The following is a 27,883-nucleotide window of genomic DNA, read 5'->3' as shown; positions in this document are numbered from 1 at the left end:
CTTGCAAATCATTCAGCTGTAGTAGGGCTTTACTTTTTGATTTCACATTAGTATTGTGAAAGAATGAAAATGAGTTGCATTTTCAAAATATAAAGCATAATTTTTAGAGAGCATGCTCGAAAGATAAAAAACTTCTTGCTAGCTATTGAATGTGACAAATTGTATAAATATAGATTTTGCAATTATTTTGTATTTTTGAAATAGCTTTCAGCATTCTTCATATGTTGGGTTTGCTTTTGCAATGGATTAATTACCGTTTATTTTTTTTATTTTTTTTTTTTTTTTGAATAATGGTATTATGAGTATTCCTTCTTTATTTCAATCGAAATGAAATCTATCCATTTCTGATATCTTTTATTAAAATTTGAACAAAAACTTTCTTTACATGTTCTTTAATGAACAAATTTAAGCCATTGTAAGAGATCAACTTTTTCAAAACAATACATCAAATCAACCAACAACACTTAAAGATTTCAAAAGACTGTTTTCTTTTCAATTCGTTCTATTTTTTCCATTTTATTATTTATTGATTTTCCTTTTCTTTTTTGTATTTGACTTTGACGCTTCTGTTCTGGAACGAAAAAAAAGCGTTGACCATTTTTTTTTTTTTTTTTTTTTTTTTTTTTTTTTCGTTTATGAATTTTTTGGTTTTTTATTTCAAAGTGGGAAATTCTTTTTGAAAAGTCGCAAATGTTTAATTTTCGAATAAATCAAAAATTTCATATTTTGGTCAAATGTTTTGTTAACATGCAACAAACTTCTCTAATATGGAATCTATTTCTGGATAATGTTATTTCACACATTCTTAAGAAGATTTAAAGTGGAAACGATAATTTGAGCAAATTAGAAAAAAATTTTTTTATTTGTTAATTAAGCATTTGCGACTTTTCAAAAAAACTCACCCAAGTTAAAAATTATAATGGCCAATTTTTGTTGAAAAATCACAGTTGTTTTCTTTTCATGTGAAATGATAAATTTTGCATTCAGGTTCGTTTTTGTTTCAAACTTTTCTCTTTCACAATGAACATTTGAATAACATTGGCACGAATAATTGTCAATTCCTGTAAAATTAGGTGAACCAAAATAAAAATTCGAACAGAAATATGAGATTTTTATCCATTCCAAAAAACCGTTCTGTTTGAACTCATATAAAAAAGGTTTGCTTTTATTTTGGTAAAGTTAGTACCAGTGATGGTGGACACTTTCAATAACTGTGAACAGTTGCATTTTCTCAACAACCATTGATGATTGGGAAAGAGTGGACTCAACCGACAACTTTTAATAAACGCATTTTTGAGTATTTTGATAAAAGACATTAAAATAAAAAAAATATTGATGAGAGAAAATGTTTTTTTGTCGTTATTTGATAAATTGAAACGTTATTCAAAAAAAGATACAATTTAAAATTTCTATTTGTGATCTTTATATTCGGATGCACTTGTTCAGTCTTCAGTTTCTTTTGATTCAGAATCATAATAAATAGGGTCCTCAACAACATATAATTCATCTGAACTTGATTCCTCACCTGAATTTTTAGAATCACTATTATCTTTTTTTCATTAAGGGTTTTATAATTTTTTTTTAAACAATTAATATTTTTGAAAAAATTACGTTGAAATCCAGATTCATTCTTTTGAGAAAAATGAATTCTGCAATCCTGTCATCTATGAACCGATCTCGTATTTCTGTTGTTAATATAAATTTTCAAAATTGCGACCATGCACATTCGATCATATGTGTGATCATTTTAAAAATTGTGTCTTTTTTTTTTTTATCAAAGATTGTCAGTTTTTTGAAAGAAAAAATTAAATTCAAAAGAGAAAAAGCATCATAATTGTTTTTTAAAACTGATGGTTTTTCCGAATCAAAGATTTAAATGAATTAAATAAGCCTTTTCACTTTTCAATTTTTGTTTATTGATATTCAAGAAATATTATTGCACCGAAATGTTTGAATGAAATTATTCGATTACAGTCTAAACCGGATATAATCACATCGAATATAATCACATTCGTATATATAGTCACAATTTTCCATGCACCGACATTTTTTGCTTGTTTTTCATTCATTTTTCATTGCACATAATCACAGGGAAGAAAATATATAATCACAATTTTTTTCATTATGTGTGGATTTTTCATTGAAAAATCGATTTTTTGATCAAAAATCTCAATATTTCGCTTTTTCAAAAATGTGCTCAAATAAGTCAAAATAATATGTATTTACGAAAAAAATTAATTTCGCATGTGAAAAATGCGTTTTTATGAAGAATTTCCAAAAATATAAAAATCGACCCAAAATTTATTATTATTAAAATTAATTTTTATTTTTTTCTGTGTAAAAAATCATCATGTATAATCACTATCGGATATAGTCACAAAAAGTTGTGCAAAAACCGATGTGATTATATCCGGTTTAGACTGTATAAAAATAATCACCCATTTGCAAATAAAATAATAATGATCCTTAATCTGAGTAATTATTATCAAGATCAATTGTGTCGGTTGAGTATCTTTTCACCTATGATTGTTTTACAACCAAAATTCCCAGTTATTCCCTCAATTTGTTTTTATGAAAGTGAAACTCTTTTCGAAAAGTGACAAATGTGTAATATGTGTGTTAAATAAAAGCACACCTTATTTGAACAATTTTTGCTTCAAATCAATCAAACTTTTCCAGGATGTACTTATTCTAACATTAAATAGGTTTGAATAAATTCCTTAAATAAGCATTGAAGCTTGAAGGATTGGTTGAAAAAACTGATCAAATAATGTGTATTTTTATATAAATCCAGATAAAGAACATTTGTGGCTTTTCAAAAAGAGTAACCTATATATGAATTGTTTTTAATAATCATCAAGCTAATAGATATAAATAAAAAATATAGTATTTTCTTTTCAATGAAACTCGGAAAAATGAGATTATTCAAGTTTATCCGAATATATGGGTCATTATTTTTGAAATCATACAATTTTTCGGTCCTTGAATTTTGCAACAAATCAACAATGTTTTTCTATTTTAATCGAATTCAATATGTTGTTTTTGGTATTTTCTTTTCATTTCCTATTCATTTTGATGTTTTTAAATTTTTTTTTTCATTTATTTTTGGCTTTGATCAAATATGATATATATTAAATTTTTTTCTAAATATTGTATTTCAGAAAATATTTTTCTTCAAGTCATTCATTTGAACGATAAAAAGAAACCATCATTTCTGTGGTTGCTGAGGATGCGAAAAGCGAAATTGACATAGAGCATTTGGATTCAGCAAGGATTTCTTGTTAAAAATGCAATAATTGGTTTGTCCAAATCATTTGCTTTTCTGTGTTTGAATACTGAAGAGTTTATTGAAAAGAAAGAAGAATTATTTTTATTTTTTTCAATAAATAGATCTTTCAAGAGAAATATTGAATATGAAAGAGAAAATTTCGAAATTTGAAAGAATGGCAGAAAAAGAATGTATGAGTTGTTGATAAAAGTGAAAAAGGTGATGAATCTATCATTTGAATAAGAAAATGAAACGAATGAAGAGATAACAAGAAAACAAAGGTTTTGAGCGTTTTTGTTTTGTATTTCTTATTCACCGTTTATGGAATTTAGAATATTCTGGATTCACTCACAATATGATTTAATCATTAAATAAGGTTATTAATCATTTCATAGAAATCTGTTATTTCAACATTTAACAGATGAGAAGAGTCCGCTTGACCGAACACATATTAGTTGATGCCTTGCTGATAAACCGAACTTATTTTGTTGTTTTGGATTAGTGAAAACAAACAGCATAGCATTTCAATGTGACATATGAATATCTAGAATATTTTATGAACGTTAATTAGAGATTGAAAGGAACACAAGTTAATCAAATTGGCAAAGCGTAAATAAGCCTTCAAAAATGGATTTTTTCTAACAAATGGAAAAAGAAGGAAATAAAGAATTAATAGCAAGTTTCAATGAATCATAATCATTTCAAGTAGTTGGGAACAAATATTTTCTCACACACAAAAATCAGTCTAATTATTCCATGATCGACTAAGGAAATGCATTGAAATTAGCTGATCAAAAATGTGATTTTTATACTTTCTCATTTCACAATATAATAAATAATCAATAATCTTCTGGATTTTTGATACTGAAATATTTTGAGAATGCTTCAATTTTGAATTTGTAAAAACAAAACAAAACAAAACAAAACAAAACAAAACAAAACAAAACAAAACAAAACAAAACAAAACAAAACAAAACAAAACAAAACAATACAATACAATACAATACAATACAATACAATACAATACAATACAATACAATACAAAACAAAAGAAAGAAACAAGAAGAAAATAACAGTAAGAAAGTAAAATAAATATTGATAACCTTATTTTTATTTTCTTTTTCTTTTTTTCCACATTCATTTTCCTTTCATTCAAGTTCCATGAGAATTCTGATTTGTATTCATTTGCAATCGGACTGAATGCGCAACGTGCTGATGTTCCATTCGATTCACAACTCCAGTTCTGCTAATCCAATCATCCCTCTCCTTCCCAGACCTCTGGCTATCCCTCCACAAATCATGAAACTTAAATCACCCAATGCCGTGGATGAATATTGCGGGCATAGGTCTATTTTGTACCAGTTTGGAAAGACTTTTTAAAAATTTTTTATTAGCATATTATTAATTCTTATAATTATTGCAAGCAAACTGCTGATGGAAAAAGACGAAATTCTTCCATCAAAAAAATGATATTTTTTCAATTTTTTCTCAACCCATAATATTTTCCTATTGATCGCAAAGAATTAAAAATTTTATTTTTGACTTTGAAAGCTCAAAGCAACTGTTCAATGCAATAATTGGAGAAGAAATTATATTATCGCTGTTTTCACAAGTTAATTTTTACAAGTATTATTTTTCATTTGATAATTTTCAGCTGATTCAATGTTTGAAATTTTTTATTGTGCATACACAATTGTAGTTGTATTTTGTACAATACAGTCTAAACCGGATATAATCACATCGGTTTTTGCACAACTTTTTGTGACTATATCCGATTGTGATTATACACGATGCTGCTTTACACAGAAAATAATAAAAATTAATTAATTAATTAATTAATTTTGGGTCGATTTTTTCATTTTTGAAAATTCTTCATTAAAACTCATTTTTCACTTGCGAAATTAATTTTTTGCGATAATGCATATTATTTTAACTAATTTGAGTACATTTTTGAAAACGCGAAAATTTGAGATTTTTGGTCAAAAAATCGATTTTTCATTGAAAAAGTCACCCATTATAATTAAAAATGTGATTATATATTATTATCCCTGTGATTATATGCGATGAAAAATGAATGAAAAACTAGCAAAAAATGTCGGTGCATCGAAAAATGTGACTATAGGCGAATGTGATTATATTCGACGTGATTATATCCGGTTTTGACTGTATAGAAAACAACACTTTTCAAAGGTAATTCTATTGTTGATTTCAAAAAATATATTTTTATAATGAATTCAAATTGTGATTTTTATTATCTTTTTTATATTCCACGTTGAACAGCAGATACGATGAAAGATCGACTTAACGCTGTTTTTGAAAGAAAGGATTTTAATAGGATGGGAGATAGCAAGCAGCGAAAAAGATAATTTGGGAGAGAATGTGAAGAGGATGGATGAGAGGAATTTATTGAAATGAAATGCGAGAGGAAAGAATGGACGAGATAAAGCAGAAAAATTCTTGGTAACAATGAAGAACCAATGCGTGAAGATAAATATGTCCAGAACACTTGATCTTTGTTTTGAAATTGGACATAGATGAAAAGCTGTGTGTGTTCTGGAGCTGAGATGTTGGAAATAGAAAATTGAAGATAAGAGATAAAAGATGGAAGGACAAATTGGGGGCTGTTGGAAGCAAACCTGAGGCCAGGATGAGATCTTTCGAAACAAGCAGAAAAGTTGAGAAGATATTGGATAAATATTCTCTCCATGGAGTGGTGGTGGATGAAGGCGCTAACGCAACAGGAAATATAGGCTGGAGGACGTAGCTTTTGGAAATTTAAGAAAGGAAATGGAGATGGAGAAAGAGAATTTGGAAACAATAGAGTGTAACTGAAAGAGAAGAGAAGAAGGAAGATGAAGAGGAGGAAAGAAAAATGCAAGGACAAAGAGGCATTTGATATACAGAATACAGAAAAGAGACGTGGTAACATCATTGGCCAGTTAAAACTTCTGAGACAATGATTTCATTATATTCAAATTCTGTCATCTTGATTTTTTTGTATTAAAATAACTTTGTAGTTATCTTTTTTCAAATCTTCAATAACAATTCATTTATACATTTTTTTTATTCTTTGGTCATACTGTCTTATTTTTTTCCAGGTTTCAGCGTGGCGTCTGAAGACAAAACGAAAAACACAGGAGAAACACATTGAGAAAATCCCTTTTTAAACTTCATTGACAGATAAACGCTTTTGCAAAGGTTCTAAGTTGAATTTTGGAGAAGCACCTCAAATAGAAAACTTTAAATCCACCATTTCACCATTTTTGAAGTGATTTTTAATAAAAGTGATTTACAAAAGTTTAATGAATGTATTGTGTTTTTAAAAATTATTTGTTAAAAGACGAAGTGTCTTGAAAAAATTGTTTTTTCATTGAGGAGGAATGGAACACAGCTCCTTCTGAAGTGTGAAATTCGATTTTTGAGGTGGAACAGCTGATGAACTGCTGAGTTGTTAAGGAAATCTGGCTGTGCCCGTACGTGAATAATATTTGTTATTCATCCTTCAACATTCTCCGCCTTCAAAATGCTGTAGCTGGATGTGCAAGTGTGTCTGTGAGTTGCTCTATTTTTTTTCTTTTTTCAATCTTTTTACTGCTGATGTGATAGAGGTGTGCCATTTTGTTTGTCCCTCGATAAAGCCGTTAAAGTCAAACATTCTGTGGTGTTTATGTCGCATTTTGTTTCTCAGCAGGGCTCAGTTGATGATATTTTGCAACAGAAGAATTTTCTCCTAGATCCCAGTGCTTAGGTGAACTCAAACATCGGAAAAGGCGATGGGAGCAATAGAAACGAAGATTGTGAGGGGTGCAGCATGGAGACGAGGGGCTGATACAGAATTTTGATTTTTCGCCTCAATAGCAGTTATTGGCAGCTATGGCATTGCCAGCGCAAATACGGATGATTTTATTTGATGACCTTCTTCAGACCTTGGATTTTCCGTTATTCCAGCCAGCATAATTATTTTGACTCCAACAGATATCACAAGCACACCTAGTGAAGAACTTATCTTTACGTTGTGCTAACAAAGAGAGAGAATTTGTCCCAATCACACTCACTGTTTTCCCTCTCCCAACAACAGAAATCTTTTTTTCCCCAACACTGATTGTTGTCCCTTCGCTCACTGGCCTTCCACCCAGCACTGTGATTGTCGAGCTCAGCTGCGCCATGCTCGACTCCACCGCATGCCCCACTGTCTTGCACGGAGCTGCCTTACTCATCCCACACAATTCAATCGAATCATCCCCACTCACCCCAACATACCGATCCTTCATCCCTTCCTTCAGCCAGTCCTTCTATTGTGTTTCCTGAAAAGTATTATATAAATAGCACACTCTCTTCTCATTTGTATTCGTTGTGTACGATTCATAAAACGGATTGTTCGAAGAAAAAAGATTGTTTCCATCACAAAAATTCACATCGTGGCCATAGCGAGTGGAAGTGGTTGTGCATTTGCAATTATGGAAGAAGAAGAAATAACAATAATGATTGTTGCTTGGAGGTGTTTGTTGGTTTGGATCAAATCTCATTCCTCCGCCATATGATACTGCAGAGCACGAAAATAAACTGAATGCTCCGCATTTTTAATGCAGTTGGAACAGTTTCACAGTTCATCCATCAGCCATTCGAAATAGTTGAAGGGAACGAAATGAATGAGCACTCAAACACGTGAGATCTTCCTCCAGTTAAACTGTCTTTTCTTATTCAGTCAAATCAAAAAAATTAAAAATTAAAGGCAGTTTGATAAAATATTCATCGACTATTTTAAACATATACACACTAATCTTCAATACATCTAAGTGCTATATAATATTTATAACGCGATTTCAATTTATATTCTTGTGAAAATGATTAAAACATTAGTGAAGTTATATTGTGAAAAGAGCATCATACGAATGGTGTTGTAACAATATTAGGAAACAATTAATAAACATAAACAATTTTGATAAAAATTACACTTTTAAAATTAATGAAAAAACTTTACAAAGTCAAAAATAAAATTTTTAATTCTTTGCGATCAATAGGAAAATATTATGGGTTGAGAAAAAATTGAAAAAATATCATTTTTTTGATGGAAGAATTTCGTCTTTTTCCATCAGCAGTTTGCTTGCAATAATTATAAGAATTAATAATATGCTAATAAAAAATTTTTAAAAAGTCTTTCCAAACTGGTACAAAATAGACCTATGCCATATTGCGAAAGTTCGTTCATCACATCATCTTCAGAAAACCTGCTTGTTCTTATGGGTTTGTGTGTGTAGGAATCCAGAGGTGGAGCTGATCGAAGAATGACGCGCTTTAGGATTTCAAAAGAAACAATTGAACTTTTGATATTTTTGAAGCATCTGATGATCAAGTTCGAAATAAAACAGAATTAAAAGCTTTAAAACTGCACAATTGAAAACTTGTTGTAAAATTCTTGCTTACCTCTAATTATGAAACAAACTCCAAATGAAGTTATCAAAATCCACTTCTTTCCACCTTTTTCTCTTCTTCTTCGCATTTGCTGCCTTTTTCTGTGCTTCTTCGATCGCTTTCGCATGCTTCATTTTTTCTTCCATTTGACAAGTCTGTTTTCGACTGGTTTTCTGAATTTTCACTGGAAAAAAACTGCTCTGAAAGTTGGAATAAAACTCCTGATCAATCTTTTAAAAGATTACTGAAGAAGAAGATATCATAATGCCATTCGGAAAATTAGCTCCAGTGAAGATTGAAAGAATGGTGACTAAAACATCTGATTGGGAAAAAAAGGCGATGATACAATAATTGTGAAGAAAAAGAAGAAAGGAATCATGAAACACATTTGTGCTTTAACAAATTTGTAGTTATTCTTAAATCGCGAATTGAAGGTCAATTGCTGCAACTGTTTTCGATTCATACGCTTCATAAATTGACACAACATCATTTCTTTCTCTTTTGGTTCTGTGCATTCCGCCTGTTCGTCTCCAATCCATTTATCTTGTGCTATCAGAATTGACACTCTCCTCAATAAGATGTGTTCATGTGAATAAGTTTTGCAATATCAACAACCTGTATTTGCAAACATACTTTCAACTTAAACAACGTCCTTTTATCTGATCAGAGTTTTCAAACATTTTACTGTTCTTTTTTTTTCCTCTTTTTTTCTTCTTCCTTGTACTCCTCTTGTTCAGATGGAGGTTTTGATTCAATTCAACTATTTCAAAGTCATCATATCCGCTTTAGAGCTAAAAGTTTCCTTTTCTCTTCAATTGAAATCAAATGAAGCATCAAGCGAATTAAAACAAGAACAAGCGAACACAGAGAAGGATAAAATAAAAAAGGTTTTGAAACAAAAAGAGAAAATGAGGAGAAGTGAAAATGAGGAACATGAAGAGGAAGTTTGTTAATGAGAAGAAAGAGGCTCAGTACATTCAATTCAACGAATCGCCATCTTTGTCACTTTCTATCTGAAACGTTATGGAACCTTATTCACCTGTTTCAGCATTTCTCTCTGAAGTGGTTTAGCTTTTGTCTTCTTTATCATCTTTGCTATATGTTCAATTTTGTTCTGTATCATCCTCATCTTCATTTGCACTGATTATCATGTATATATATAAGACAGTCAATGGAGACGTTGAAGAAAAACATGAAGAGAATGATTTTTCTTCTTTGCATTCATCAATTACAAGCTGTGTTTGCTTTTCCTTCTCTTTTGTATTCACTTTTTTGACTGTTTCTTTTGTTTCTTCTTTCGTTTTTTGTTTGGCTGAAGAAGAAAAAACAGAAGAAGAGGATGATGAAGAAGAAAAAGAAGATAAAAAAAGAACGAAGAGAAAGAGGATGAAAATGAGGAAAAGGAAAATGATGAGGTGGAGGAAGAGGAATATGAAGAGGAAAATGAAAAGGAAGAAGAGAAGATAAGAATTAAAGTGAAGGAAAATGCGTTGAAGAATGAATGAATCGGAGTTACACGTATTGCTAAAAAAGACTCTTTTCTGATTGTTATCAAATTCTTCCTCTCTCCTTCTTCTTTTGTTTCCTTTCTTTTTCTGACTTAACAATAACAATTTCCGAAAAATCAGAATTCGAAAAAGCTCTTTTGATTCAAACGAATGCGAAATAATATGAAATGTTAAAAGAAAAATTATCATCACTAAATTTTCTGTGAAAAAATCAAATATTTCTTGAAAGCATGTGACAATATTCTTGTGTCCTTCTTCTTCCATCTTTTCAAACACTTTCCTCATGCTCGTTTTTCTTTTCACTTCTCCAATTTCATCTTTCTCCTTTCTTTTCCACAGCATTGAAATATTCATGAAAATCACCAAAAATTGATATGTCAATCTATCATCCAATGTTGGCCTCTGAATCCCCTCCAAAAAAAGACCAAAAGCTCCTATGTTCACCAAGTCTTCATTTTTGACAACTCTCCTTTCTGCCATATTTCTCAAGGAAAAAATGCACCCGTAGCAAATTCCCCTGTGGTTTTCCTTTGCTGCTCGAAATAACTGAACAAGACTGTTGATAAGTCCAACGTATTCTTCATTCCACAATCGACAACTGCTGGTTAAAATCTCAAGTGTTTTGATCCATCTCTGAATTACTAGCTCTTCATTCGCCACTTCTTTGCTCATTTTCTCAAATTTATTTTTCCAATTCAAGCACTTTGTTAGCTCTTCCAGTTCTCTTGCTGCTTCTCTAGCAAAGTGCAATTCGTTCACAATAACTTTTTCCAAGCTTTTGTCTTTGTACAATCTGTCTATAAAAAATTGCCAAATTGATTGATAGACAAGCCTTGTCATATTCTGATTTTTCTGATGATGTTCGATCATTTCTTTGATTTGCTTTAAACGCAGTTCTCTTTTCATTTCCTATGCAAAAAAGGAAGAAAAAAAGTTTTTAGAAAAAGGAAATAATAATGTTTATTCATTAAATCTGATGTAGCTCAAAGCCAGCAATGCCATTTCCACTTCCATTTGAGTTTCTTCGCTTTCTTTTTTCTTCAAGGCAATTTTCAGGAGATAAGGCACACAAATTGATTACAAATCCAATGAAATTCCACACTTGAGCAAAACAAAGCACTCGCAAAGATCAGTCAGAAGCTTTTCATTCTTTTCATCTTTTTTCTTTTCTTCTTAAATAATCATCTTTTTAAATTTTCTGCGCAGCAAAGAATTATTAAAGTCATAACTCCACAAGAACAAAAGAACTTCGCAAAATCCAATATGCTTCAACAACCCAATGACATTTTCCATTGACAGTTTCTTTTTTTCGATCATTTTGTCAATTTTTTGAACAGATCTGTTGGGACTTCAGAACCAAATTCTTTTTCATTCATTTCTTCCATTTGCAAATTTATCCCTTCGATTATTTTTTCTGTTCAATTTCTAAGCTTCGCTCTTATTCAGAAAACAACTCTTCAAAAATAAAAATGAGAAAAGAAACGGATCATAAAGAATTGAATTCCATAAAAAATTGGATACCATTGAATTTTATTGAGCTTTCCATCTCCTGCATTTTCGAAAACTGATTGCATTCGGAAAACACAAAAAATTTCGTCATTCACGTTGAATGAACAAATGTTTGGATAGAAGAAAGTTGCATAAATTTTATCACAAAATAGCAATAGAAAAATATGTGTGTTTATTCTATTCTTTCTTTTGCTGACATTTTTAAAAAGCAACTGTAAATAAAATAACGATTCATAATTAATCTTTATTTGTAATGGATTCAATGATCATCAGATTTGAAAGAACGGAATTATCCATTCACAGAATGAGAAATCCGTGATTTAACATTACCTGTAGGGCTAGAAATATTATTTCCTGTGGAGATAACAAGAAATGGTGGAGATGCAATATTTTTGGAATTCTATCTGATGATTATTGGTAATTGGATGACCAAGGGGAATACAACAATTTCATCAATAACGCAAAAAACATAATGTATGCAATTTTTATTGTTCTATTGATCGTCAAGATATTTCTATCTGTATCCTCTTCAAAGTGCAGGAATGTGAGTTATTGTTGAAATGGCCAATCTCCGCTTTGTGGAGCAATATGATGAGAACGGAGCTGATTATTATATAGACATTGGGAAATAAATGAAGTTACGCAAGATACATGATTTTCATAATTTTTTATTTGGTGCAAGAGGTGAAAACAAATTCGACTAAAGTTTTATTGAATGAAGATAATAAGGAGTTCAGTGAAGGATAAATCTTCACAAAATTATATAGCATTTGGGAGCATAAGGCAGGGGAAGCGGTTTTTTGGCAAGGAAAGTGGCTGGCAATATCAAAAGATATATGTCAATCGCAAAAAAAAAGGCAAGAATTCAACGAAAAAAAGGAGAACTCAAAAATATCGGTTTTATTTATAAGGTTTTCCTGCTTCTCGGACTGCGCCAGTCAGACATGGAAAGCAACAAAATTCTATTTATGATTCCACTTTTGTTTCAAAAGAGTGGAGAAACGCCAACTACGAGACATCCAATTATCGAATATTTGTTGGCAATTGAACAACATTCAGTCCAAACGCTTTTGGATTTCTTTCTTCAAAGAGACAGCCATTTTGAGCAAGTGAGGAGATTATCATTCGAAGTTTGCTTTCTTTGTCACCACAGCCAATGAAATAGAATTTGATTGTTTGTTTTCATCATGTGTTTTTCAACAAAGTTGTTGTTTCGCTCAGTTTCTGTGTTTGCACATGATCCATTGAATTTGGCGCCTTGAGCATCAGAGAATGCATTTCAAAAGCATTGTCATCGGAATCGTGAGCATCGATGAATGAATGCCAACCTTTCCATCCATCTTCCTCCTCTTCGCTGTTGAAGCACAGCCAACTCATTCTCTTCGTTTTCATCAGGGTTTATCTTCCTCATCCGCAATCTCGTTGGCATTTGATGCCTTCCAATCACGCAGGCCGAAGAGCTATTTCCTTCAAGCACAGAAAGATGAGCATCCCTTCCTTCCTCGGCATCCCCTTTTCGTCTGCTTCAATCTGCCGATCGTTGTCGTCTTTTCTTCTTCCCCTTTTTCTTCTGTGAAGCGAGCTTGGCGAATGCCTAAAAGCACAAAGTGTGGTCATTCAAGCCACAAGCACCCAAAGTCTGCAAACGCTTATTTCTTTTTCCGATTGAGATTATCTTCTTATTTTCTGTTTTTTTAATTTCAAGATTTTGAAGGATGGAAAAAGTGAAGCAAAAAAACATCAATTTTCAATGTTTCTTTTTTTGTTGAAGGAGGGAGAAAGATGTCGGAGAGGAGGGACATGGCAGGATGGAGAGAAGAAGGGGAAGAATACAAAGATGCAGAGACTCGTAACGAAATTTGGTTATTTTTGAATTCATTTCACTCCTGCAAAAAAAGAACAAACCACTCCCGCAGAGGCGACGGCTGCTCAGGTAATGCAGTTCTCTTTGTAGCTTCGCATCTTTGTCCGAAGTTAGTATGAGAAGAAGGAGAAGGAGAAAGAGAAATTGAAAGAGAAGGAGAAGGAGAAGAAGTTGAAGAAGAAGTTAAAGAAGAAGAAGAAAAAGAAAAAGAAGAAGAAGAAGAAGAAGAAGAAGGGGGAAAAAGATGAAAAATGAAAAAATAAATTATAAATATCTTAACATAATAATTGCATGATGAAATTAGATATAAAGAAAGAGAGAAAATAAAAAGATAGCAGAAAAAGATGGAAGATAAAGAGATGGAGATGACAAAGAAGAAAGATGAATGTTGAGTGAAATGAGAATAATCGTTGAAATCGTTTAAACATAAATAAATAAATAAATAAATAAATAAATAAAAGAAAGAAAGACTAATGAAAAAATAATAATAATAATAAATTGTGAGAAAGGGAAGGGGTGGGGAGTGGAAGGAAATAAATAGAAAGATAAGAGGAAAAAATATAAATTTTGAGCCAACCAAAGAAAATTCATAAGTTGTTGTGTGTTTTGCATTGCAAAACTTCAATGAACATAACAAAAAACTTAGTAGACTCCAGAATTTTCTCTCTCTCTCTATTTTGCAACACATTTTCATATTCACAAAAATTATTCGTTAATTTCTTTCTATTTTCTTCTTCTCTTTCTTCTTCTTCTTTTTCTTCTAAAATCAACTCATCCTCCGTTCATTTCTTTACAAATCAAATTCTTCTTCTTCCTCTTCCTCTTCCTCTCCTTCACTTTCTCCTTCTCCTTCTCTTCCTTCTCTATCATATTCATTGCAATGTTTCCCTCTCCCTTTCCCAACTGCCCCATTTTCATTCTGAATGTGTGTGGAAGAACGCATCGGAGATTTTTATGAAGTGTTGAAGTCATTTGAAGAATAAGTTGAAACCTGTGGAGAGAAAAGATGAGGAGGAGAAGGAGAAGAAGAAGGAGAAGAAGGAGAAGAAGGAGAAGAAGGAGAAGAAGGAGAAGAAGGAGAAGAAGGAGGAGGAGAATCGAATGAAGATTTGAAAGCAATTTCACCTGAACTGAGTTCAGATGAAGTAAAAAAGGTAATATCGCCTAATGATTCATCATCCATCTTCTTCGTATTTCTTCACGTTTTCTTCCTCACCAATTCTTCGCAATTAACAACATGTTGTTCAAACAGAAGTTGTCCAGATTAAACCTTCCAATTTAACTTTTCCTCCTCCTTCTTTTTCCTCTTCCTTTTCCTCTGATTCTTTTTTCAACATATTCATCTTTAAATATTAATTTAATCCGATTTCAGTAGCTAAGTTAACAAATTAAAACATAATCATCCTCCCTTGCTGTACAGACGACTCAATTCAAATTGTTTTTATGACATTTTTTTCTCTGTTCTTGTATTTTTGATGATTTGTTATTTCTGATCTTTATTATGTGGACAATTCTTCATATGCATCTTTATTTGAACTGCACGAACCGAAATGCTTCTGCTTTTCTTTTTAAATACATGTTCTAATATGTTCAATTTTATCATATTGATCACATGCCTTCAAAGTTATCAGAACATTTCATATAATTCATTGGAAGAAAAAACTTAAAAATAAAAGCTTTCTTAGAAAAACTGAAATAAAAAGTCAAAAAATTCATAAAAAGTACTTATCAGCTTTTATATTTTCATCTGTCATTCAGCATTTTGTAAATAATGAATAGATCGATTCTTTTTTTAAAGACCAACGAATACGAAATATAGGAAGATGATCATGGAAGGAAAAGTGTTTTCTGAATTGTCAAGTTCCAGGAAAAGTGAAAAGTGCAGCAAATCATGGAAATTTTTGGAAGAACAGTCATACGGAGACCCTGTTATTTTGATGGAATACATGTTTCAACATACAAATAAAGGAAAAAAGTTATTTCCTCAAATTCAGAAGATATTCAATGGTTTTTCGTTTTCTGTTACTGTATTCTTTATTTGAACAATAATCTTTCAATCTCTTTCAACAGACAAAAACAAATATGTTGTTATGAGGCTGGCATCTGTTTACAATAATGAACTCAATGTTCATTCAAAAGTTTCAATTCTCAAATGTTTATGCCACGAATTCAGCTATCAGCAGCTTCTTATGTTTGGATTTAACTGCACAATCGGAAGTTATAAACATGCAAAGCAAAACAGTTCTTCTGAAATTTTTGATATTCCATATCTAAATAAACCTTCTCTTCCACCCTCTAAATCAAGTTTGGATTCATTTTATGATAAAATTGTTCATTTTTTTCTATATATTTTGATGGATAAACCAAGAGCTCAGCAAAACAGACGAGGAAAAATTCTTGAATTTTCTAATAGAAAACTCAACTGAATCTTCGGAAGGTTCGAGACGGACAGTACAGTTAAACGAATGTTTGCTTTATTCTTTCATATGAAACAAATTGAATTTCGAACTAATTCGGAAAAGGCTCAATGGATTGTGAAGATGATGATTTTTCAATTTTAAATTCAGATGATTGCATGGAGGAAGATATCGATCCTCTTAAAAACTATTTTCAAAGTGATCAAATTGTTGACTTGGACTTTGGGTCACCTGAAATTGAAATAAATGATATTAATTCACCCACGTTTAATAACACACATCAAGGAATCGATCAATGGATTGACTGCGAATGCAGATCACATCAGCAAATCAAAGGTTTAACATTTAATGGTGGTGCTTTAAACATTGGATCATCAAACTTTGATTGTTCAAACAATTCATATGATGTTTATGATAGTGACATAGAAATGGAATCCATCAACGAAAATTTATCTCATTCATCATTCGAAGATATAAAAAGCACATATGGGTCAAATTGTGATGATCGTGATCAATGGCTAAAAACATCAAAAGACACATCGATCGGCCAGAATTCAGCACCCACAAGCTGTTATCCTTTACAGAATTTTGGTAATACCTGTTATTTGGCTTCTTTGATTCAAGTGTTCAGATCAATATATCAATATTTTGATCACTTCGAAGTTAAAAATGTATCAAAGAATTCATATTTTGACAACTTAATTCAACTTGTTTCGACCTTCAAGAGCAGTAAATGTGGTTTCAACTCAAATATCAAATCAAAATGGACACTATCATTTGTTAAACAATGGGAAAATGAACACAGTTTTTTTAGAGGAAATCAGCAAGAATTCTATGAGGCATTTATGAACATCTTCAGTGATTTATCAAAAACAACTCCAGACCTTTCAAAAGAAATGTGTGTTCAGATTAATTTCCCCAAAAAGTGCTCAGTTTGTGGCAGTTTTTCATTCGGTTTTTCAGAAACCTCTCCAATTATTCGTTTGAATGGTGATGATATTATCAAATCATTTAACAAATCTTTTCAATTTAGCACATCAAATCATAACAATAGAGATGCATTTTGCGAAAAATGCAAACACAATACAAATCATTTGGCAATTTTAAATATCATTCAGTTTCCAAATATTTTGGCCATTTCACTTGAACCTCAAAATAACAACAGAGAAAACGAGTTGAATGTTCCTTTTTGTTTGTCATTTTCAAATGAAATGGAGGGATTGAAATGTGGTGATTGTCATGTTGAAGGAGCTTGTAACTTCAGTTTGATTTCTGTATTGTTCTTTCAAGGGAATAATGAATCTGGACATTTTTTCTCTTTGTGCTTGAATGAAAAAGAGGGCAACGTTCATTTGTCGAATGATGAATGGTTATTATGCAACGATGAAAATATTTCGGTGGTTGGACAAAATGTGCAATCTGAAATAAATAGACAAATAAATGGTGGTTCTCGTCCATTTTTATTTGTATACGTTCGTAATAATAAACAGCGCTACAATAATCTTCAGAATCCATTCTCCCCCGACTTATTTAACATTGGACGCGATATTTTCTTGTCTCAAAATCATCACGATGATATCAGAATTAATTCGTTCGAGAAGCATGCAGCAAATAGCATGAAGAACAGTGAAGATGAAAGAACAAATTCTTTGTGCCTATCATCAACGACAAATTTCATATCATCACAATCCCGTTTCACTTCAATTTCTTCAAACATTTCAAACAACACTCCTCATGCAAATGACTCAATTTCTTCATCAATTCAACAATATTCAGCCACTTCATTGCATCAGCCAATTCATTCAAAACAACGCACTTTCTTTAATAATGCAACATCTTCATCGGAAACTAGAAATTGCATCAAACGAAGAAACTCCTCAATCAAAAAGAACTTCACACAGAATCATCAAAAGCAGATTGATTTTCAAATGAAAAAACCTCCAACTCGAATAATAAACGTGACAAAAGCCAAGTTGTTTGAAAAATTTAAAGAAACCCATATAAAAATGACCAAAAGCACTTTCTATAAAAAAACCAAACATATTAAGCAGGCTAAGCGTCGAACAGATTTATGCCATTTATGCGAAATGTATTCCTCTCTTCAAAAGAAACGAGACAACCTCAAATCAAAGAATTCTGATCTTTCAGAAAAAGAAAATGAAACAATGCAACTTATTGAAGATCATCGACTTCTTGCATCTCATCAACAAAGTCACTTCAGATTTTTGAAGAACAACTTAACTCCAAACGAAGCATTAATTCTATTTGACTTCAAAGAAAACTGGACTTTTCCACTTCGGAGAAATCAACTGAGCAAAGATTTCTATTCCAAAGAAAGTGCATCTCACTTTTGTGTAATTGTTTATGTTTTGGACGATAAAAACAACAGAACAAAACACGTTTTCAATTTCTTTTCGAAGATTCTCACTCATGATTATCGATTCACAATTGAGTGTTTGCAAAACGTTCTTTCATTGCCAATGCTTCAACAAAAAAACACATTTCATTTCATGTGTGACACTGGGCCACACTTTCGCAATTCACAACTCCTACATTTCCTTTTGTCTAATAATTCTTCATTTGCTAAAAATAAAACCACCACTTTATCATTTTTTTGTGAAAAACATGGTAAATGTGAGTGTGACGGGGAGTTCGGGAGTTTGACACGTCTGCTAAATTACGAATTGAACAATGATATCTCGATAAATAATATAGATGAACTAATTAATTTTTTCTATAAGATCACCAACAACTCTCATTCACTGAATGATTTTGACGTTAATGAACAAAAAAATATATATAGGTATTTTTTAAAGGTTGTTATATTTTTTTATTTTTTCTTTTGATGATTGTTGATCTTTTTTCATTTTTTTAATAACATATTTTTTCAGGTACAACGCTTCCAATAAAATTCTTTGGAAAAAGCTGAAGGCAGATGCAGTGAAAACCTTCTTATTTTACGAAAAGCGAAATGAAAATATTTACAGATCTGTTGCTTCTCCATCGAATTCAAGAGGGGATGTCAAGATGAATTTTAAAGAGGAAAGGGTGAGAGATGAAAAAAATAAAAAACAATTTTCAATTCGTGAGTCTGTTCCACAAGTTAAGTTAATTGGAAGCAATACGTTAAAATTGTTCACTGAAAGAAAAAAACATTGTAGTTTATTGAATTTGTTTTACAAAAGTTTTTTAATTTGTTGTTTTCTGCTTTCAAGTAATTTTGTCTTTGTTTCGAAAATGAACTTTTCAAGTTGTTTGTTGCTCAAGCTTTAATTTTTTTGGAAAATTTTACCAGAAAAATTAAAGTACCCCGGATTTTTTTTGCTGTGTGCAGAAAATGAAGGGGCTAGGCTGATTCCGTCCTGGGACTGTGCTGTGACCGGTCCAGCACAGTCCCTTGAAGGCTTTGGGTCCAGAATCAGCCTCCCAGGGCAAACGCTTGATAAGTCAATTTTAAACCAATTCAAAATTAAATGAAAGTTTATTATTTGATATTTTTGATTTGTTTTTATATTAACTTTTTCGGCCGAAATTTATGTTAAATTATTTTAGTGTTCATTTCATTCCAAAAAATTTTGAAATATGTATTTTTCGAAAGTTTTGGATATATTGTTCATGCAAAAATAGAATAACTATCATGAGAATGTGATTTCTTATTGTTTTTAAAAAAAGAAAAAAAACATATGATGTATGCATGTGAATATAAGAAAATACGTTCTCAGAAGGGCTTTTTCTGCTTCATTAATATTTAGAATGTTCAAAATTATATATTTAATTTTTTTATTATCATAATTTTTGTTTATTGATTCATTGCTTTTTTTGTTATAGATCTGTGTCGCATTCCCAAATTCTTCACATTCAGAAACGGTATTGTAACTTCTGGGTAATTTCATTGAATCTTCTGCTTCATTTTCAAAGTGATGATGAACTTATTGAACTCACGCAGTTTATTATTCCATGCCATCGTGAAACATAATCAGAAACTGTTTTTATCAATTGATCGGAACATTTAGAGTTTCAAACTGTTTTGAAATCATTTTCACACACCAAAACTTGAAGCAAATCATATCAATGGAATGAGACACTTATGTATTGTTTGTTGCGAAATGAGAAATCAAAAGAAAGGATAATATAATAGGCTGACAAAAACGTGAAATAGCTGTGAAAAGAAAACTGGATTTTTTATCAAATTATTTCCTTTTTCCGAATGATGAAATTCAGAAAAAGAGAAATGTTTTTTGCATCACAGAAATTGCACATTGTTCCTTAGACAATTATGTTATTCCAAGAAATTTATGGCATGAATGCTTTCGCTGAATAATAATTTGTTTGTGAACACATTTCTGAAGAATATGTTCTGAAACAAAACAAATATTTGATAAGAGCATCATATATTGCACAGATACAACTTATGAAAAATTCACGATCAAGTGTTTGGGTTTGCAAAAATTAAATATTGAAAAGTGAAAAAACAAAGAACAAACTGAATTAATATTGAAAACAAGCAATTATTTTTTCATCGAACTGCTTCTTCAATGCTATTTTAGAATATAAAGTGACTATCAATTCTTCACTTAAACAATATCGAATGTTTTTTCATGATCAGAAAAATAATTGCTGAAATTTTAATGAAAAAACGTTAGATAATGTTTTTTCTCTTTTCATTTTTATCACGAAATTATTATTATCACCTTAAGTTAAACAGAAGTGTCAATTAAAATGATGGAATGATATGATTATTTTGTGAAATGAGCAAAAAAATTCTTTTGTGTTTCAAAATAGCTAATGCTCACTCAAAAAATATAAAAAAACTATTTTTAACATAAAATCTTTTTTTAATTGTTGTTATTTTTGAAAATTAAACAATTTATCGAAACATGAAAAATGACCGAAATTTTTAATTGAGCTTACATGCTTTCAAAAATAATGACCCATATAAAAATAAATATTTTTCTAAATTCTGCAAAGAAATTGGGGGAAAATACAAGCTTTCAAGCTTTTTATGCACAAAGCATGAAAAAATTGTTTTTCTCATCACTTTATTAAACTTGCTCAGATTTCATATAAAATAAGATTTTCATGTTAATTAACAGGAATCGTTGATATCTTAACATTTTGTTTTGACAAATAAATCGAATATCCAAAAACGAACCATTTTTTAAACATATGGGTGATTTTTTTTGAAATCATAGAAAAAGATCAAAAATCGATAAAATAAAAACTATTGTGGTATTTGATGATCAAAGAGGAAAATTGATATTTCATAAGTATTTAGCTTTTATTTCTGTCATATATATTTGTTTTATTGTTATTGCAAAAAAATCATACCTTTTTGATAATTTCAGTGCAAAAAGATTTTTTTGATCAAGTTCAATAAAAATGAACCTAAAATTAATAAAGTTAACCAATAAAACACATAAAAAAAGAAAAAAAAAGATACTTAACCTGTTAAACAAAGCAATGAAAGGGGAAAAAATATTTAAAGAACTTTAAAAAATGAAACAAATGTGTAATTTTTCATTTATCCGAAGAAAAAGAAATGTGTTTTCCATTTATCAATCTGAAACCTCATCAAAAAATTACCGTGTCTGCTGAACAACTCAACAGATTCAGCAAACGAAGATTGTACTATTTTAATAACTGCAGTTTGTAAAAGCAATTTTATCATTTTCGTTACTTATCTTTTTTTTCTTTATGAAAATGCAGTTGAAGTTTCTTTCTCAACACCATATCGTTTCCTTTCATTTCTCCTCGACATTTTTTAATTCTTCCTTCGTTAACTTCGTGCTTTTCCTAAGTTCCTGCTCTTGTTGCTTTGTGAAGAAATCAACATTGAATTCGCCTGAGCCATCATTCGTTTTTTGTTTATGCCATTTCTTTCCCTCTTTCATCATCATCTTCCTCTTTCTCTTGATCATCCTTTTCTTTCGTTTTTGCTTCCCCCTCATTTCACTCTCTCTTCATCATCGCTCTCATCTCTCCCTATGGCAACTATTTCTTTCACTAAACAAGCTACTCGCTTTGATGATCAAAATTGATGGCCTTCCGCTCTTCTTCCAAACCTTCTATCTTCTCTTTCTCTTCCTTCAGCTCTCAGCATCAGCAGCAATTAAACAATGGCATGCCCAGTTCTTCCCTCCATTGTGGAGATTGACTCATCCTTAATTCTTTATCCTTTCCCTTCTGATCCCGCTGCTCTCTCCCATGCTCGCTCTCAGAGTCGTTTAGCAGTGCTTCATTGAACCTCCTGAGTCGTATCGAAGTTCTTTTTAATTGGCCGTTCTGTGAGAATTATCAATCAGCAAGAATTCAGATTGCGAAATACGTTGAGGCTGGGAAGAAGAAGAAGAGTAAGGGAATGAAGGAGAAGGAGCAAATGGTTGAGGAATTGATTTCACCCTCTTTCAAATACGATTCTGAAAGAAGAAAATCATTCTTGTTGTTGAGGAGTGCACTTAGTGACTCAGATATTGCAGTTCTTATCTTCTCATTGGACTATGTTCCGCTGTGGCTGTTTTGCGCTGCATTCTGCTGAGGTGGAGATGCATATATTTTTCAGACTGTGGGTGGAGCATGAAATGGTGGGATCGGTATGGCATAGAATTCGTACTGAGGCAATCAATGGATTCAGCAAAGGTGAGGATAGGAAAGAACGCAGTCGAGACAAAGTGGGCGAATGACCTTGTGTGCTAGGAGAAGACGGACATGAACACCAATCTTCTTCTTCTTCTTTTTCATCTCTTTCGTTACACTCTCCTTTTCTTCATCCTCATCATCATCCTCCTCCTCCGTATCTTCTCCTGTTCCTCTTTTTCCCAACAAGTGCATACAGATTAAGCAAAGCACCAGCAGTTATTATTTTCGCTATGTCAGTCGCCGTTGGTGAAGCCAGTATTCCAACAAGATTCGACACAACACCCCAGCTCAGCAAACGACGCAGCAGCTCTTCCTTAATGACTGTTGGTTCGTTGTTCGCTTCTTTATCCTTCTCGTTTTTCCTCTCCATCTCCTTCTTCATCCAGCCCTCTTCCTTCAGCAAGCGCCTCGACGATTTCCGAGGCGTTGTTCCGCACAATCGCCTGTGGTGAGTGCATCAACTCTACTAGCTCGTTAAACATCACTTTGTCGAGTGAGTTGGCAAACAGCTTGAACGACTTGCTGGTTAGCGTAGAAGGATGGAAGAGGCCTTGCCACTGTTTTCAGGGCGTGGTGGGTGCAGCAGGCAGTGGATGAGCTGGAGAATGCTGCGGCGCAGAAATTCAAAGTGGAACTCGACACCGTTGGTGATGAACTTGCTGATCACACGAAGAGAAGAAGAGACAAGAGGATACCATCGAAAACTGATAGTGAATATATTTGCGTATTTTTGTATAATGAAACGAACTTGCGAAAAAGTGGGCGTAAAAAGGAAGAAAGAAAATATTGTGAAAAATAATTCTATAATAAGTTTCTGGCAAACCCCATGAATCTGATTAGTTGCTTTGCAACAGCACCATTCAGCAAATAACCTTTATTTACTAATCAGGATAATTGCATAATCATAGCCATTGGTCCACCATCATTACAATTCATCGTATGAGTATGAACAAAAAAATTTCAAAATAAGATTAATATTTGAAAAGCAAAATACAGATTAAAAAAATGAAACAATTGGCATAGGTTCAAACTCGTTCCTTTTGCAATTTGCGTTTTTAAACCCTCAAATTATAACGAATTAATAGATGATAATTATTTAAAAACTTTTTATGGACCGATTTTTCGAAAAAAATTTTTCTTGTGAAAAAAATGACTTTTGAAAAATGACCCATAAAAACATGAATTTCATAAAAAATTATTCAAATTTAAAAGAAAACGTGATTTTTTACACATATACAGTGTTTGCATTATTATATAGACTTATTTAATTTGTTAATTTTCATCAAAAAAATATTAATCTTAAATAAAAAATTTAATTAAATGTCTTTGATCTAACCCACAATAAAATTTTTAATATCTGGAAAATTTGAATATGCTGTTTTAGTTAAAATAGAACCTAAAAGTATGTAATTCGTTCACTTTTATATGTTAATATAAGTATATTATTACATGCTAACTTGTATAATATTGAAAACAGATTTTATTCACAGTTTCATTAAAGTGTGCTTTTTGACTTTAATTTTCATTAGCGTGCAGATATTAATTTCAAAATTGGTTGCAATGGAACGCAAAAGGTATTATATGATTCATAATATCAAATAAATATTCATTTTGTTTTTTTCTTTCAAATATTTTCTTTTCCTTTGATATGTTAATGTATTTTTTTATTAGACTCGATCAAAACATGCATTTATGAATAAATCTTGTAAAAATTAACAATAATCACACAAAATAATTCAACGTTGTATTATAAAAACAATGAACTTTATAAAAGTTTCTCATTTTTATGTTTTTTTTTAAAAAAATGAAAAATGAAATTTATTTAGTTTTTCAAGTGGATAAGATGTTGAAATATGTGGAAATGAAGAAGAACCATGCCAAATGATGTGGAAATGGATGGAAAATGTGAAAATGGGAAATGAAATGAAAATGATTCAGATTAAAGAACAAAATCAATCTCATTTTTCATTTTTTTAAAAAAAACATAAAAATGAGAAACTTTTATAAAGTTCATTGTTTTTATAATACAACGTTGAATTATTTTGTGTGATTATTGTTAATTTTTACAAGATTTATTCATAAATGCATGTTTTGATCGAGTCTAATAAAAAAATACATTAACATATCAAAGGAAAAGAAAATATTTGAAAGAAAAAAACAAAATGAATATTTATTTGATATTATGAATCATATAATACCTTTTGCGTTCCATTGCAACCAATTTTGAAATTAATATCTGCACGCTAATGAAAATTAAAGTCAAAAAGCACACTTTAATGAAACTGTGAATAAAATCTGTTTTCAATATTATACAAGTTAGCATGTAATAATATACTTATATTAACATATAAAAGTGAACGAATTACATACTTTTAGGTTCTATTTTAACTAAAACAGCATATTCAAATTTTCCAGATATTAAAAATTTTATTGTGGGTTAGATCAAAGACATTTAATTAAATTTTTTATTTAAGATTAATATTTTTTTGATGAAAATTAACAAATTAAATAAGTCTATATAATAATGCAAACACTGTATATGTGTAAAAAATCACGTTTTCTTTTAAATTTGAATAATTTTTTATGAAATTCATGTTTTTATGGGTCATTTTTCAAAAGTCATTTTTTTCACAAGAAAAATTTTTTTCGAAAAATCGGTCCATAAAAAGTTTTTAAATAATTATCATCTATTAATTCGTTATAATTTGAGGGTTTAAAAACGCAAATTGCAAAAGGAACGAGTTTGAACCTATGCCAAACAATTAATGAAAAATATTTTATTTTGCAGAAAAATAACAATTTTCCAAACAATTCTGGTTCGCCATGTGGGTGATGGCGTTGAGTCTCCTCAGCCTGCGGATGTTGTCGAAGCAGCAGACCATTAACTGGACAACAGGAAACGCATAGCGCAGCGAAGGTTGAACGTCCATCGACAGAAAAGCGCTGTAAACAACACTGGCACACAGCTCAATCACATTCCACCGCTTTTCTTTGAACGAACGCCCTAAGCTGTGCTTAATGGATGGCAGGTTGGCTGGGGAAAGAGAAAAGGAAGAAGAAGAAGAAGAAGAAGAAGGTGATGGTGATGATGGTGATGAAATGAGAAATGAAGAAGAAGTGAATAAAGATGATTTGTGTGCAGATGCAAACGTTGAGAAAGTGATCGCGTTCGATAATATGCTGCTGGATATTTCTTGGATTTTTCATTTCTAGCTGATAAGCTGAGAAAAGCGTGGTTTCAATCGACACTAACTTATTCTTCTCTTTCGCTCCTCTTTCTTTCTGAGCCTTTCTAATTTCTTTGTCAAATCCATCTTCTTCTTCCTCTTCTTCTTCCTCTTCTTCTTCATCTTTCTCATTATCGATGTATTGATCTGTCACACACAACGATCCCTTTTCATCACAATCACAAACAAACTCATTTGCACTCCTCTTCTCATCCTTCTTCTCTCCCTTCCCTTCCTTCCCCTCCCTCTCCCCACTCACCCGAATCCACTGGCTAGCAACATACACTGCATAATTCAGAAGGATGCTCTGTGGCTCAAACACATCCCTCATCGCTGACATGTTGCTGCTTGCAAACACACCTGCATTGCTCAACTGTCCTTCACAAGAATCGGACGAGGTATCGGCACAGTCACAAGCGGTGGAAGCGAGAAAGAAGAAATAGAAGAAGAAGGAGATGAAGAAGAAGGAGAGGAAGAAGAAGACATGTTTGATAAAGAGGCAGAGCTTGGACTAGTCATGTCGAAGGACTTCTGCGTGAGTGAAAAGGAGTCTGTGGCAGGAGATGACGAAGTGAATGGCTTTGGCGAAGTTCCAACAAGAACAGAAGGGGCAGACAATTGTGAATGTTGCAAGGGAGAAAAAGGAGGAGAAGCAAATGTTGAGGAGGCTGTGATGTGTTGAGTGTGCAGCTGGGTAGATGAGAGTGTGCTGCCGAACGAGTAAAATGTATGCTGCCGTTCATCATCATCATTTTCATCACCTCCTTCTTTTCTTCTCCTGTCCCTCCTCCTCCTATCTGTTTCTGTTTGTGGAAATCTTGTGCCGAAAGCGTCAATTTGCGATGTACAAAACTCGTCTTTCTCCCTTTTCTCGTCTCTGCACTTAACTTGCTTCTGAAATCCGCCTTCTTTGTATCTTCCATTTGAACTTGTCCTCCTCTCTCTTCGCTTCTTTACGATGCTGCAAAATGAGAGGATGAGTGCGATATAGCTGGTAGATCCTTCCCCTTCTCATTCCCCTTCAATTCATTCAGCACAGCCGGAGAGCGGAAGCCGTACAAAGTGCTGAAGCAGAGCGGAATGCGCCTCTGGGGAAGAGGAAAACAGTTCAAATGCACATTCAGCAATCCCACAGATGGAATAGATAGCGATGATGTTGTTAAAGATAGCCTAACAAAATGAGATAATTTTTTGTATGTATTATTCAGTTATTGATTGAAAATCTTGCTCACATTCGAATGTTGCGGATCTGATCCAATATGAAGAGAGAGGATACGTCAAAGAAGAAGAAGAATGTGATGAAGAAGTAGGTAAAAAAGGAGAAGAGGAAGAGGACAAAGAGGAAGAGAATGAAGTCTTCTCAAGAGACAGTTCAGGAAATGCATCAGAATGCACGATGGCTGGACTTCTCTTTTCAAATCGCGTTGCGTTCTTGCATGCCTTCTCTCTCTGTTTGCATAGCTGCCTGTATGCATTCCATTCCTCTTGCAAAAACTGCCTTTGCTGGTGTCTGCACAACTGTCTGTCTCTTTGAAGATAAATTTTGGCTGTCCTGCTCCTTTCTTCTCTCTCTCCTAATTGCAGTAACAGTTAGCCAGATGAAAACAGGTTGTTAATGCTGCCACTTCGTTCAAAAATGACACCCAAAAAGACAATTCAATACGATCACATTGGCACTCCCCTCCTTCGGCAACTGCAATTACACGCTCCACCTGCCTTGCTGTCTCCTGCTCGATAACAACAATCTCTGGTGGGAAACTTTCTTCTTCCCCTTCATCTTCAATTTTCTCATTTCCAGTGCTCTTCCGTGCGCTGCTGCCACAACATTCCTTCTTCTCGTTCTTTTCAGGCATCTTCCGCACCATCGGCACTTCCGTCGTCTCCTATTCATCTCTCTTCCATCTCCATTATCATCATCTGCACAATATGCTCTTTTTAGTGGTTGAAGCGCAATCGACGGGATTCTTTTGAACTTCATCAACATCTCATAGAGTTAATAGCCACACGCCACCGCCACGAAATACGATGCCAGCGCCGACATA

At 32.1% G+C, this 27,883-nt stretch overlaps 5 protein-coding genes across 5 annotated transcripts; 1 reads left to right on the top strand and 4 right to left on the bottom strand.

Moving 5' to 3' along the window:
- Window positions 1–7,139: 7,139 nt before the first annotated feature.
- On the bottom strand, window positions 7,140–7,485 carry MONOS_7224 (uncharacterized protein; the record flags this gene model as incomplete). Its single annotated transcript, XM_067877538.1, has 2 exons — window positions 7,140–7,194; window positions 7,259–7,485. The coding sequence occupies 2 exons, from the start codon at window positions 7,483–7,485 to the stop codon at window positions 7,140–7,142; spliced, it is 282 nt and encodes a 93-aa protein (XP_067728665.1).
- Window positions 7,486–14,351: 6,866 nt separating this feature from the next.
- MONOS_7223 (uncharacterized protein) lies at window positions 14,352–14,898 on the bottom strand (the record flags this gene model as incomplete). The annotated part of the gene is made up of 3 exons (XM_067877537.1): window positions 14,352–14,480; window positions 14,553–14,686; window positions 14,832–14,898. The coding sequence occupies 3 exons, from the start codon at window positions 14,896–14,898 to the stop codon at window positions 14,352–14,354; spliced, it is 330 nt and encodes a 109-aa protein (XP_067728664.1).
- A 7,855-nt stretch (window positions 14,899–22,753) lies between these two features.
- Window positions 22,754–23,442, bottom strand: MONOS_7222 (uncharacterized protein; the record flags this gene model as incomplete). Its single annotated transcript, XM_067877536.1, has 2 exons — window positions 22,754–23,057; window positions 23,438–23,442. The coding sequence occupies 2 exons, from the start codon at window positions 23,440–23,442 to the stop codon at window positions 22,754–22,756; spliced, it is 309 nt and encodes a 102-aa protein (XP_067728663.1).
- A 2,190-nt stretch (window positions 23,443–25,632) lies between these two features.
- On the top strand, window positions 25,633–26,523 carry MONOS_7221 (uncharacterized protein; the record flags this gene model as incomplete). Its single annotated transcript, XM_067877535.1, has 2 exons — window positions 25,633–25,781; window positions 26,229–26,523. 2 exons carry the CDS (start codon window positions 25,633–25,635, stop codon window positions 26,521–26,523), a joined length of 444 nt encoding a protein of 147 aa, XP_067728662.1.
- Window positions 26,524–26,794: 271 nt separating this feature from the next.
- MONOS_7220 (uncharacterized protein) lies at window positions 26,795–27,706 on the bottom strand (the record flags this gene model as incomplete). The annotated part of the gene is made up of 3 exons (XM_067877534.1): window positions 26,795–27,011; window positions 27,118–27,415; window positions 27,505–27,706. 3 exons carry the CDS (start codon window positions 27,704–27,706, stop codon window positions 26,795–26,797), a joined length of 717 nt encoding a protein of 238 aa, XP_067728661.1.
- Window positions 27,707–27,883: the final 177 nt, after the last annotated feature.

The sequence above is a fragment of the Monocercomonoides exilis genome, assembly GCF_001643675.1.
Source record: "Monocercomonoides exilis strain PA203 chromosome Unknown scaffold19-1596985, whole genome shotgun sequence".
Taxonomy (NCBI): Eukaryota; Preaxostyla; order Oxymonadida; family Polymastigidae; genus Monocercomonoides; species Monocercomonoides exilis.
This window is presented reverse-complemented; position numbering and strand designations above follow the sequence as displayed.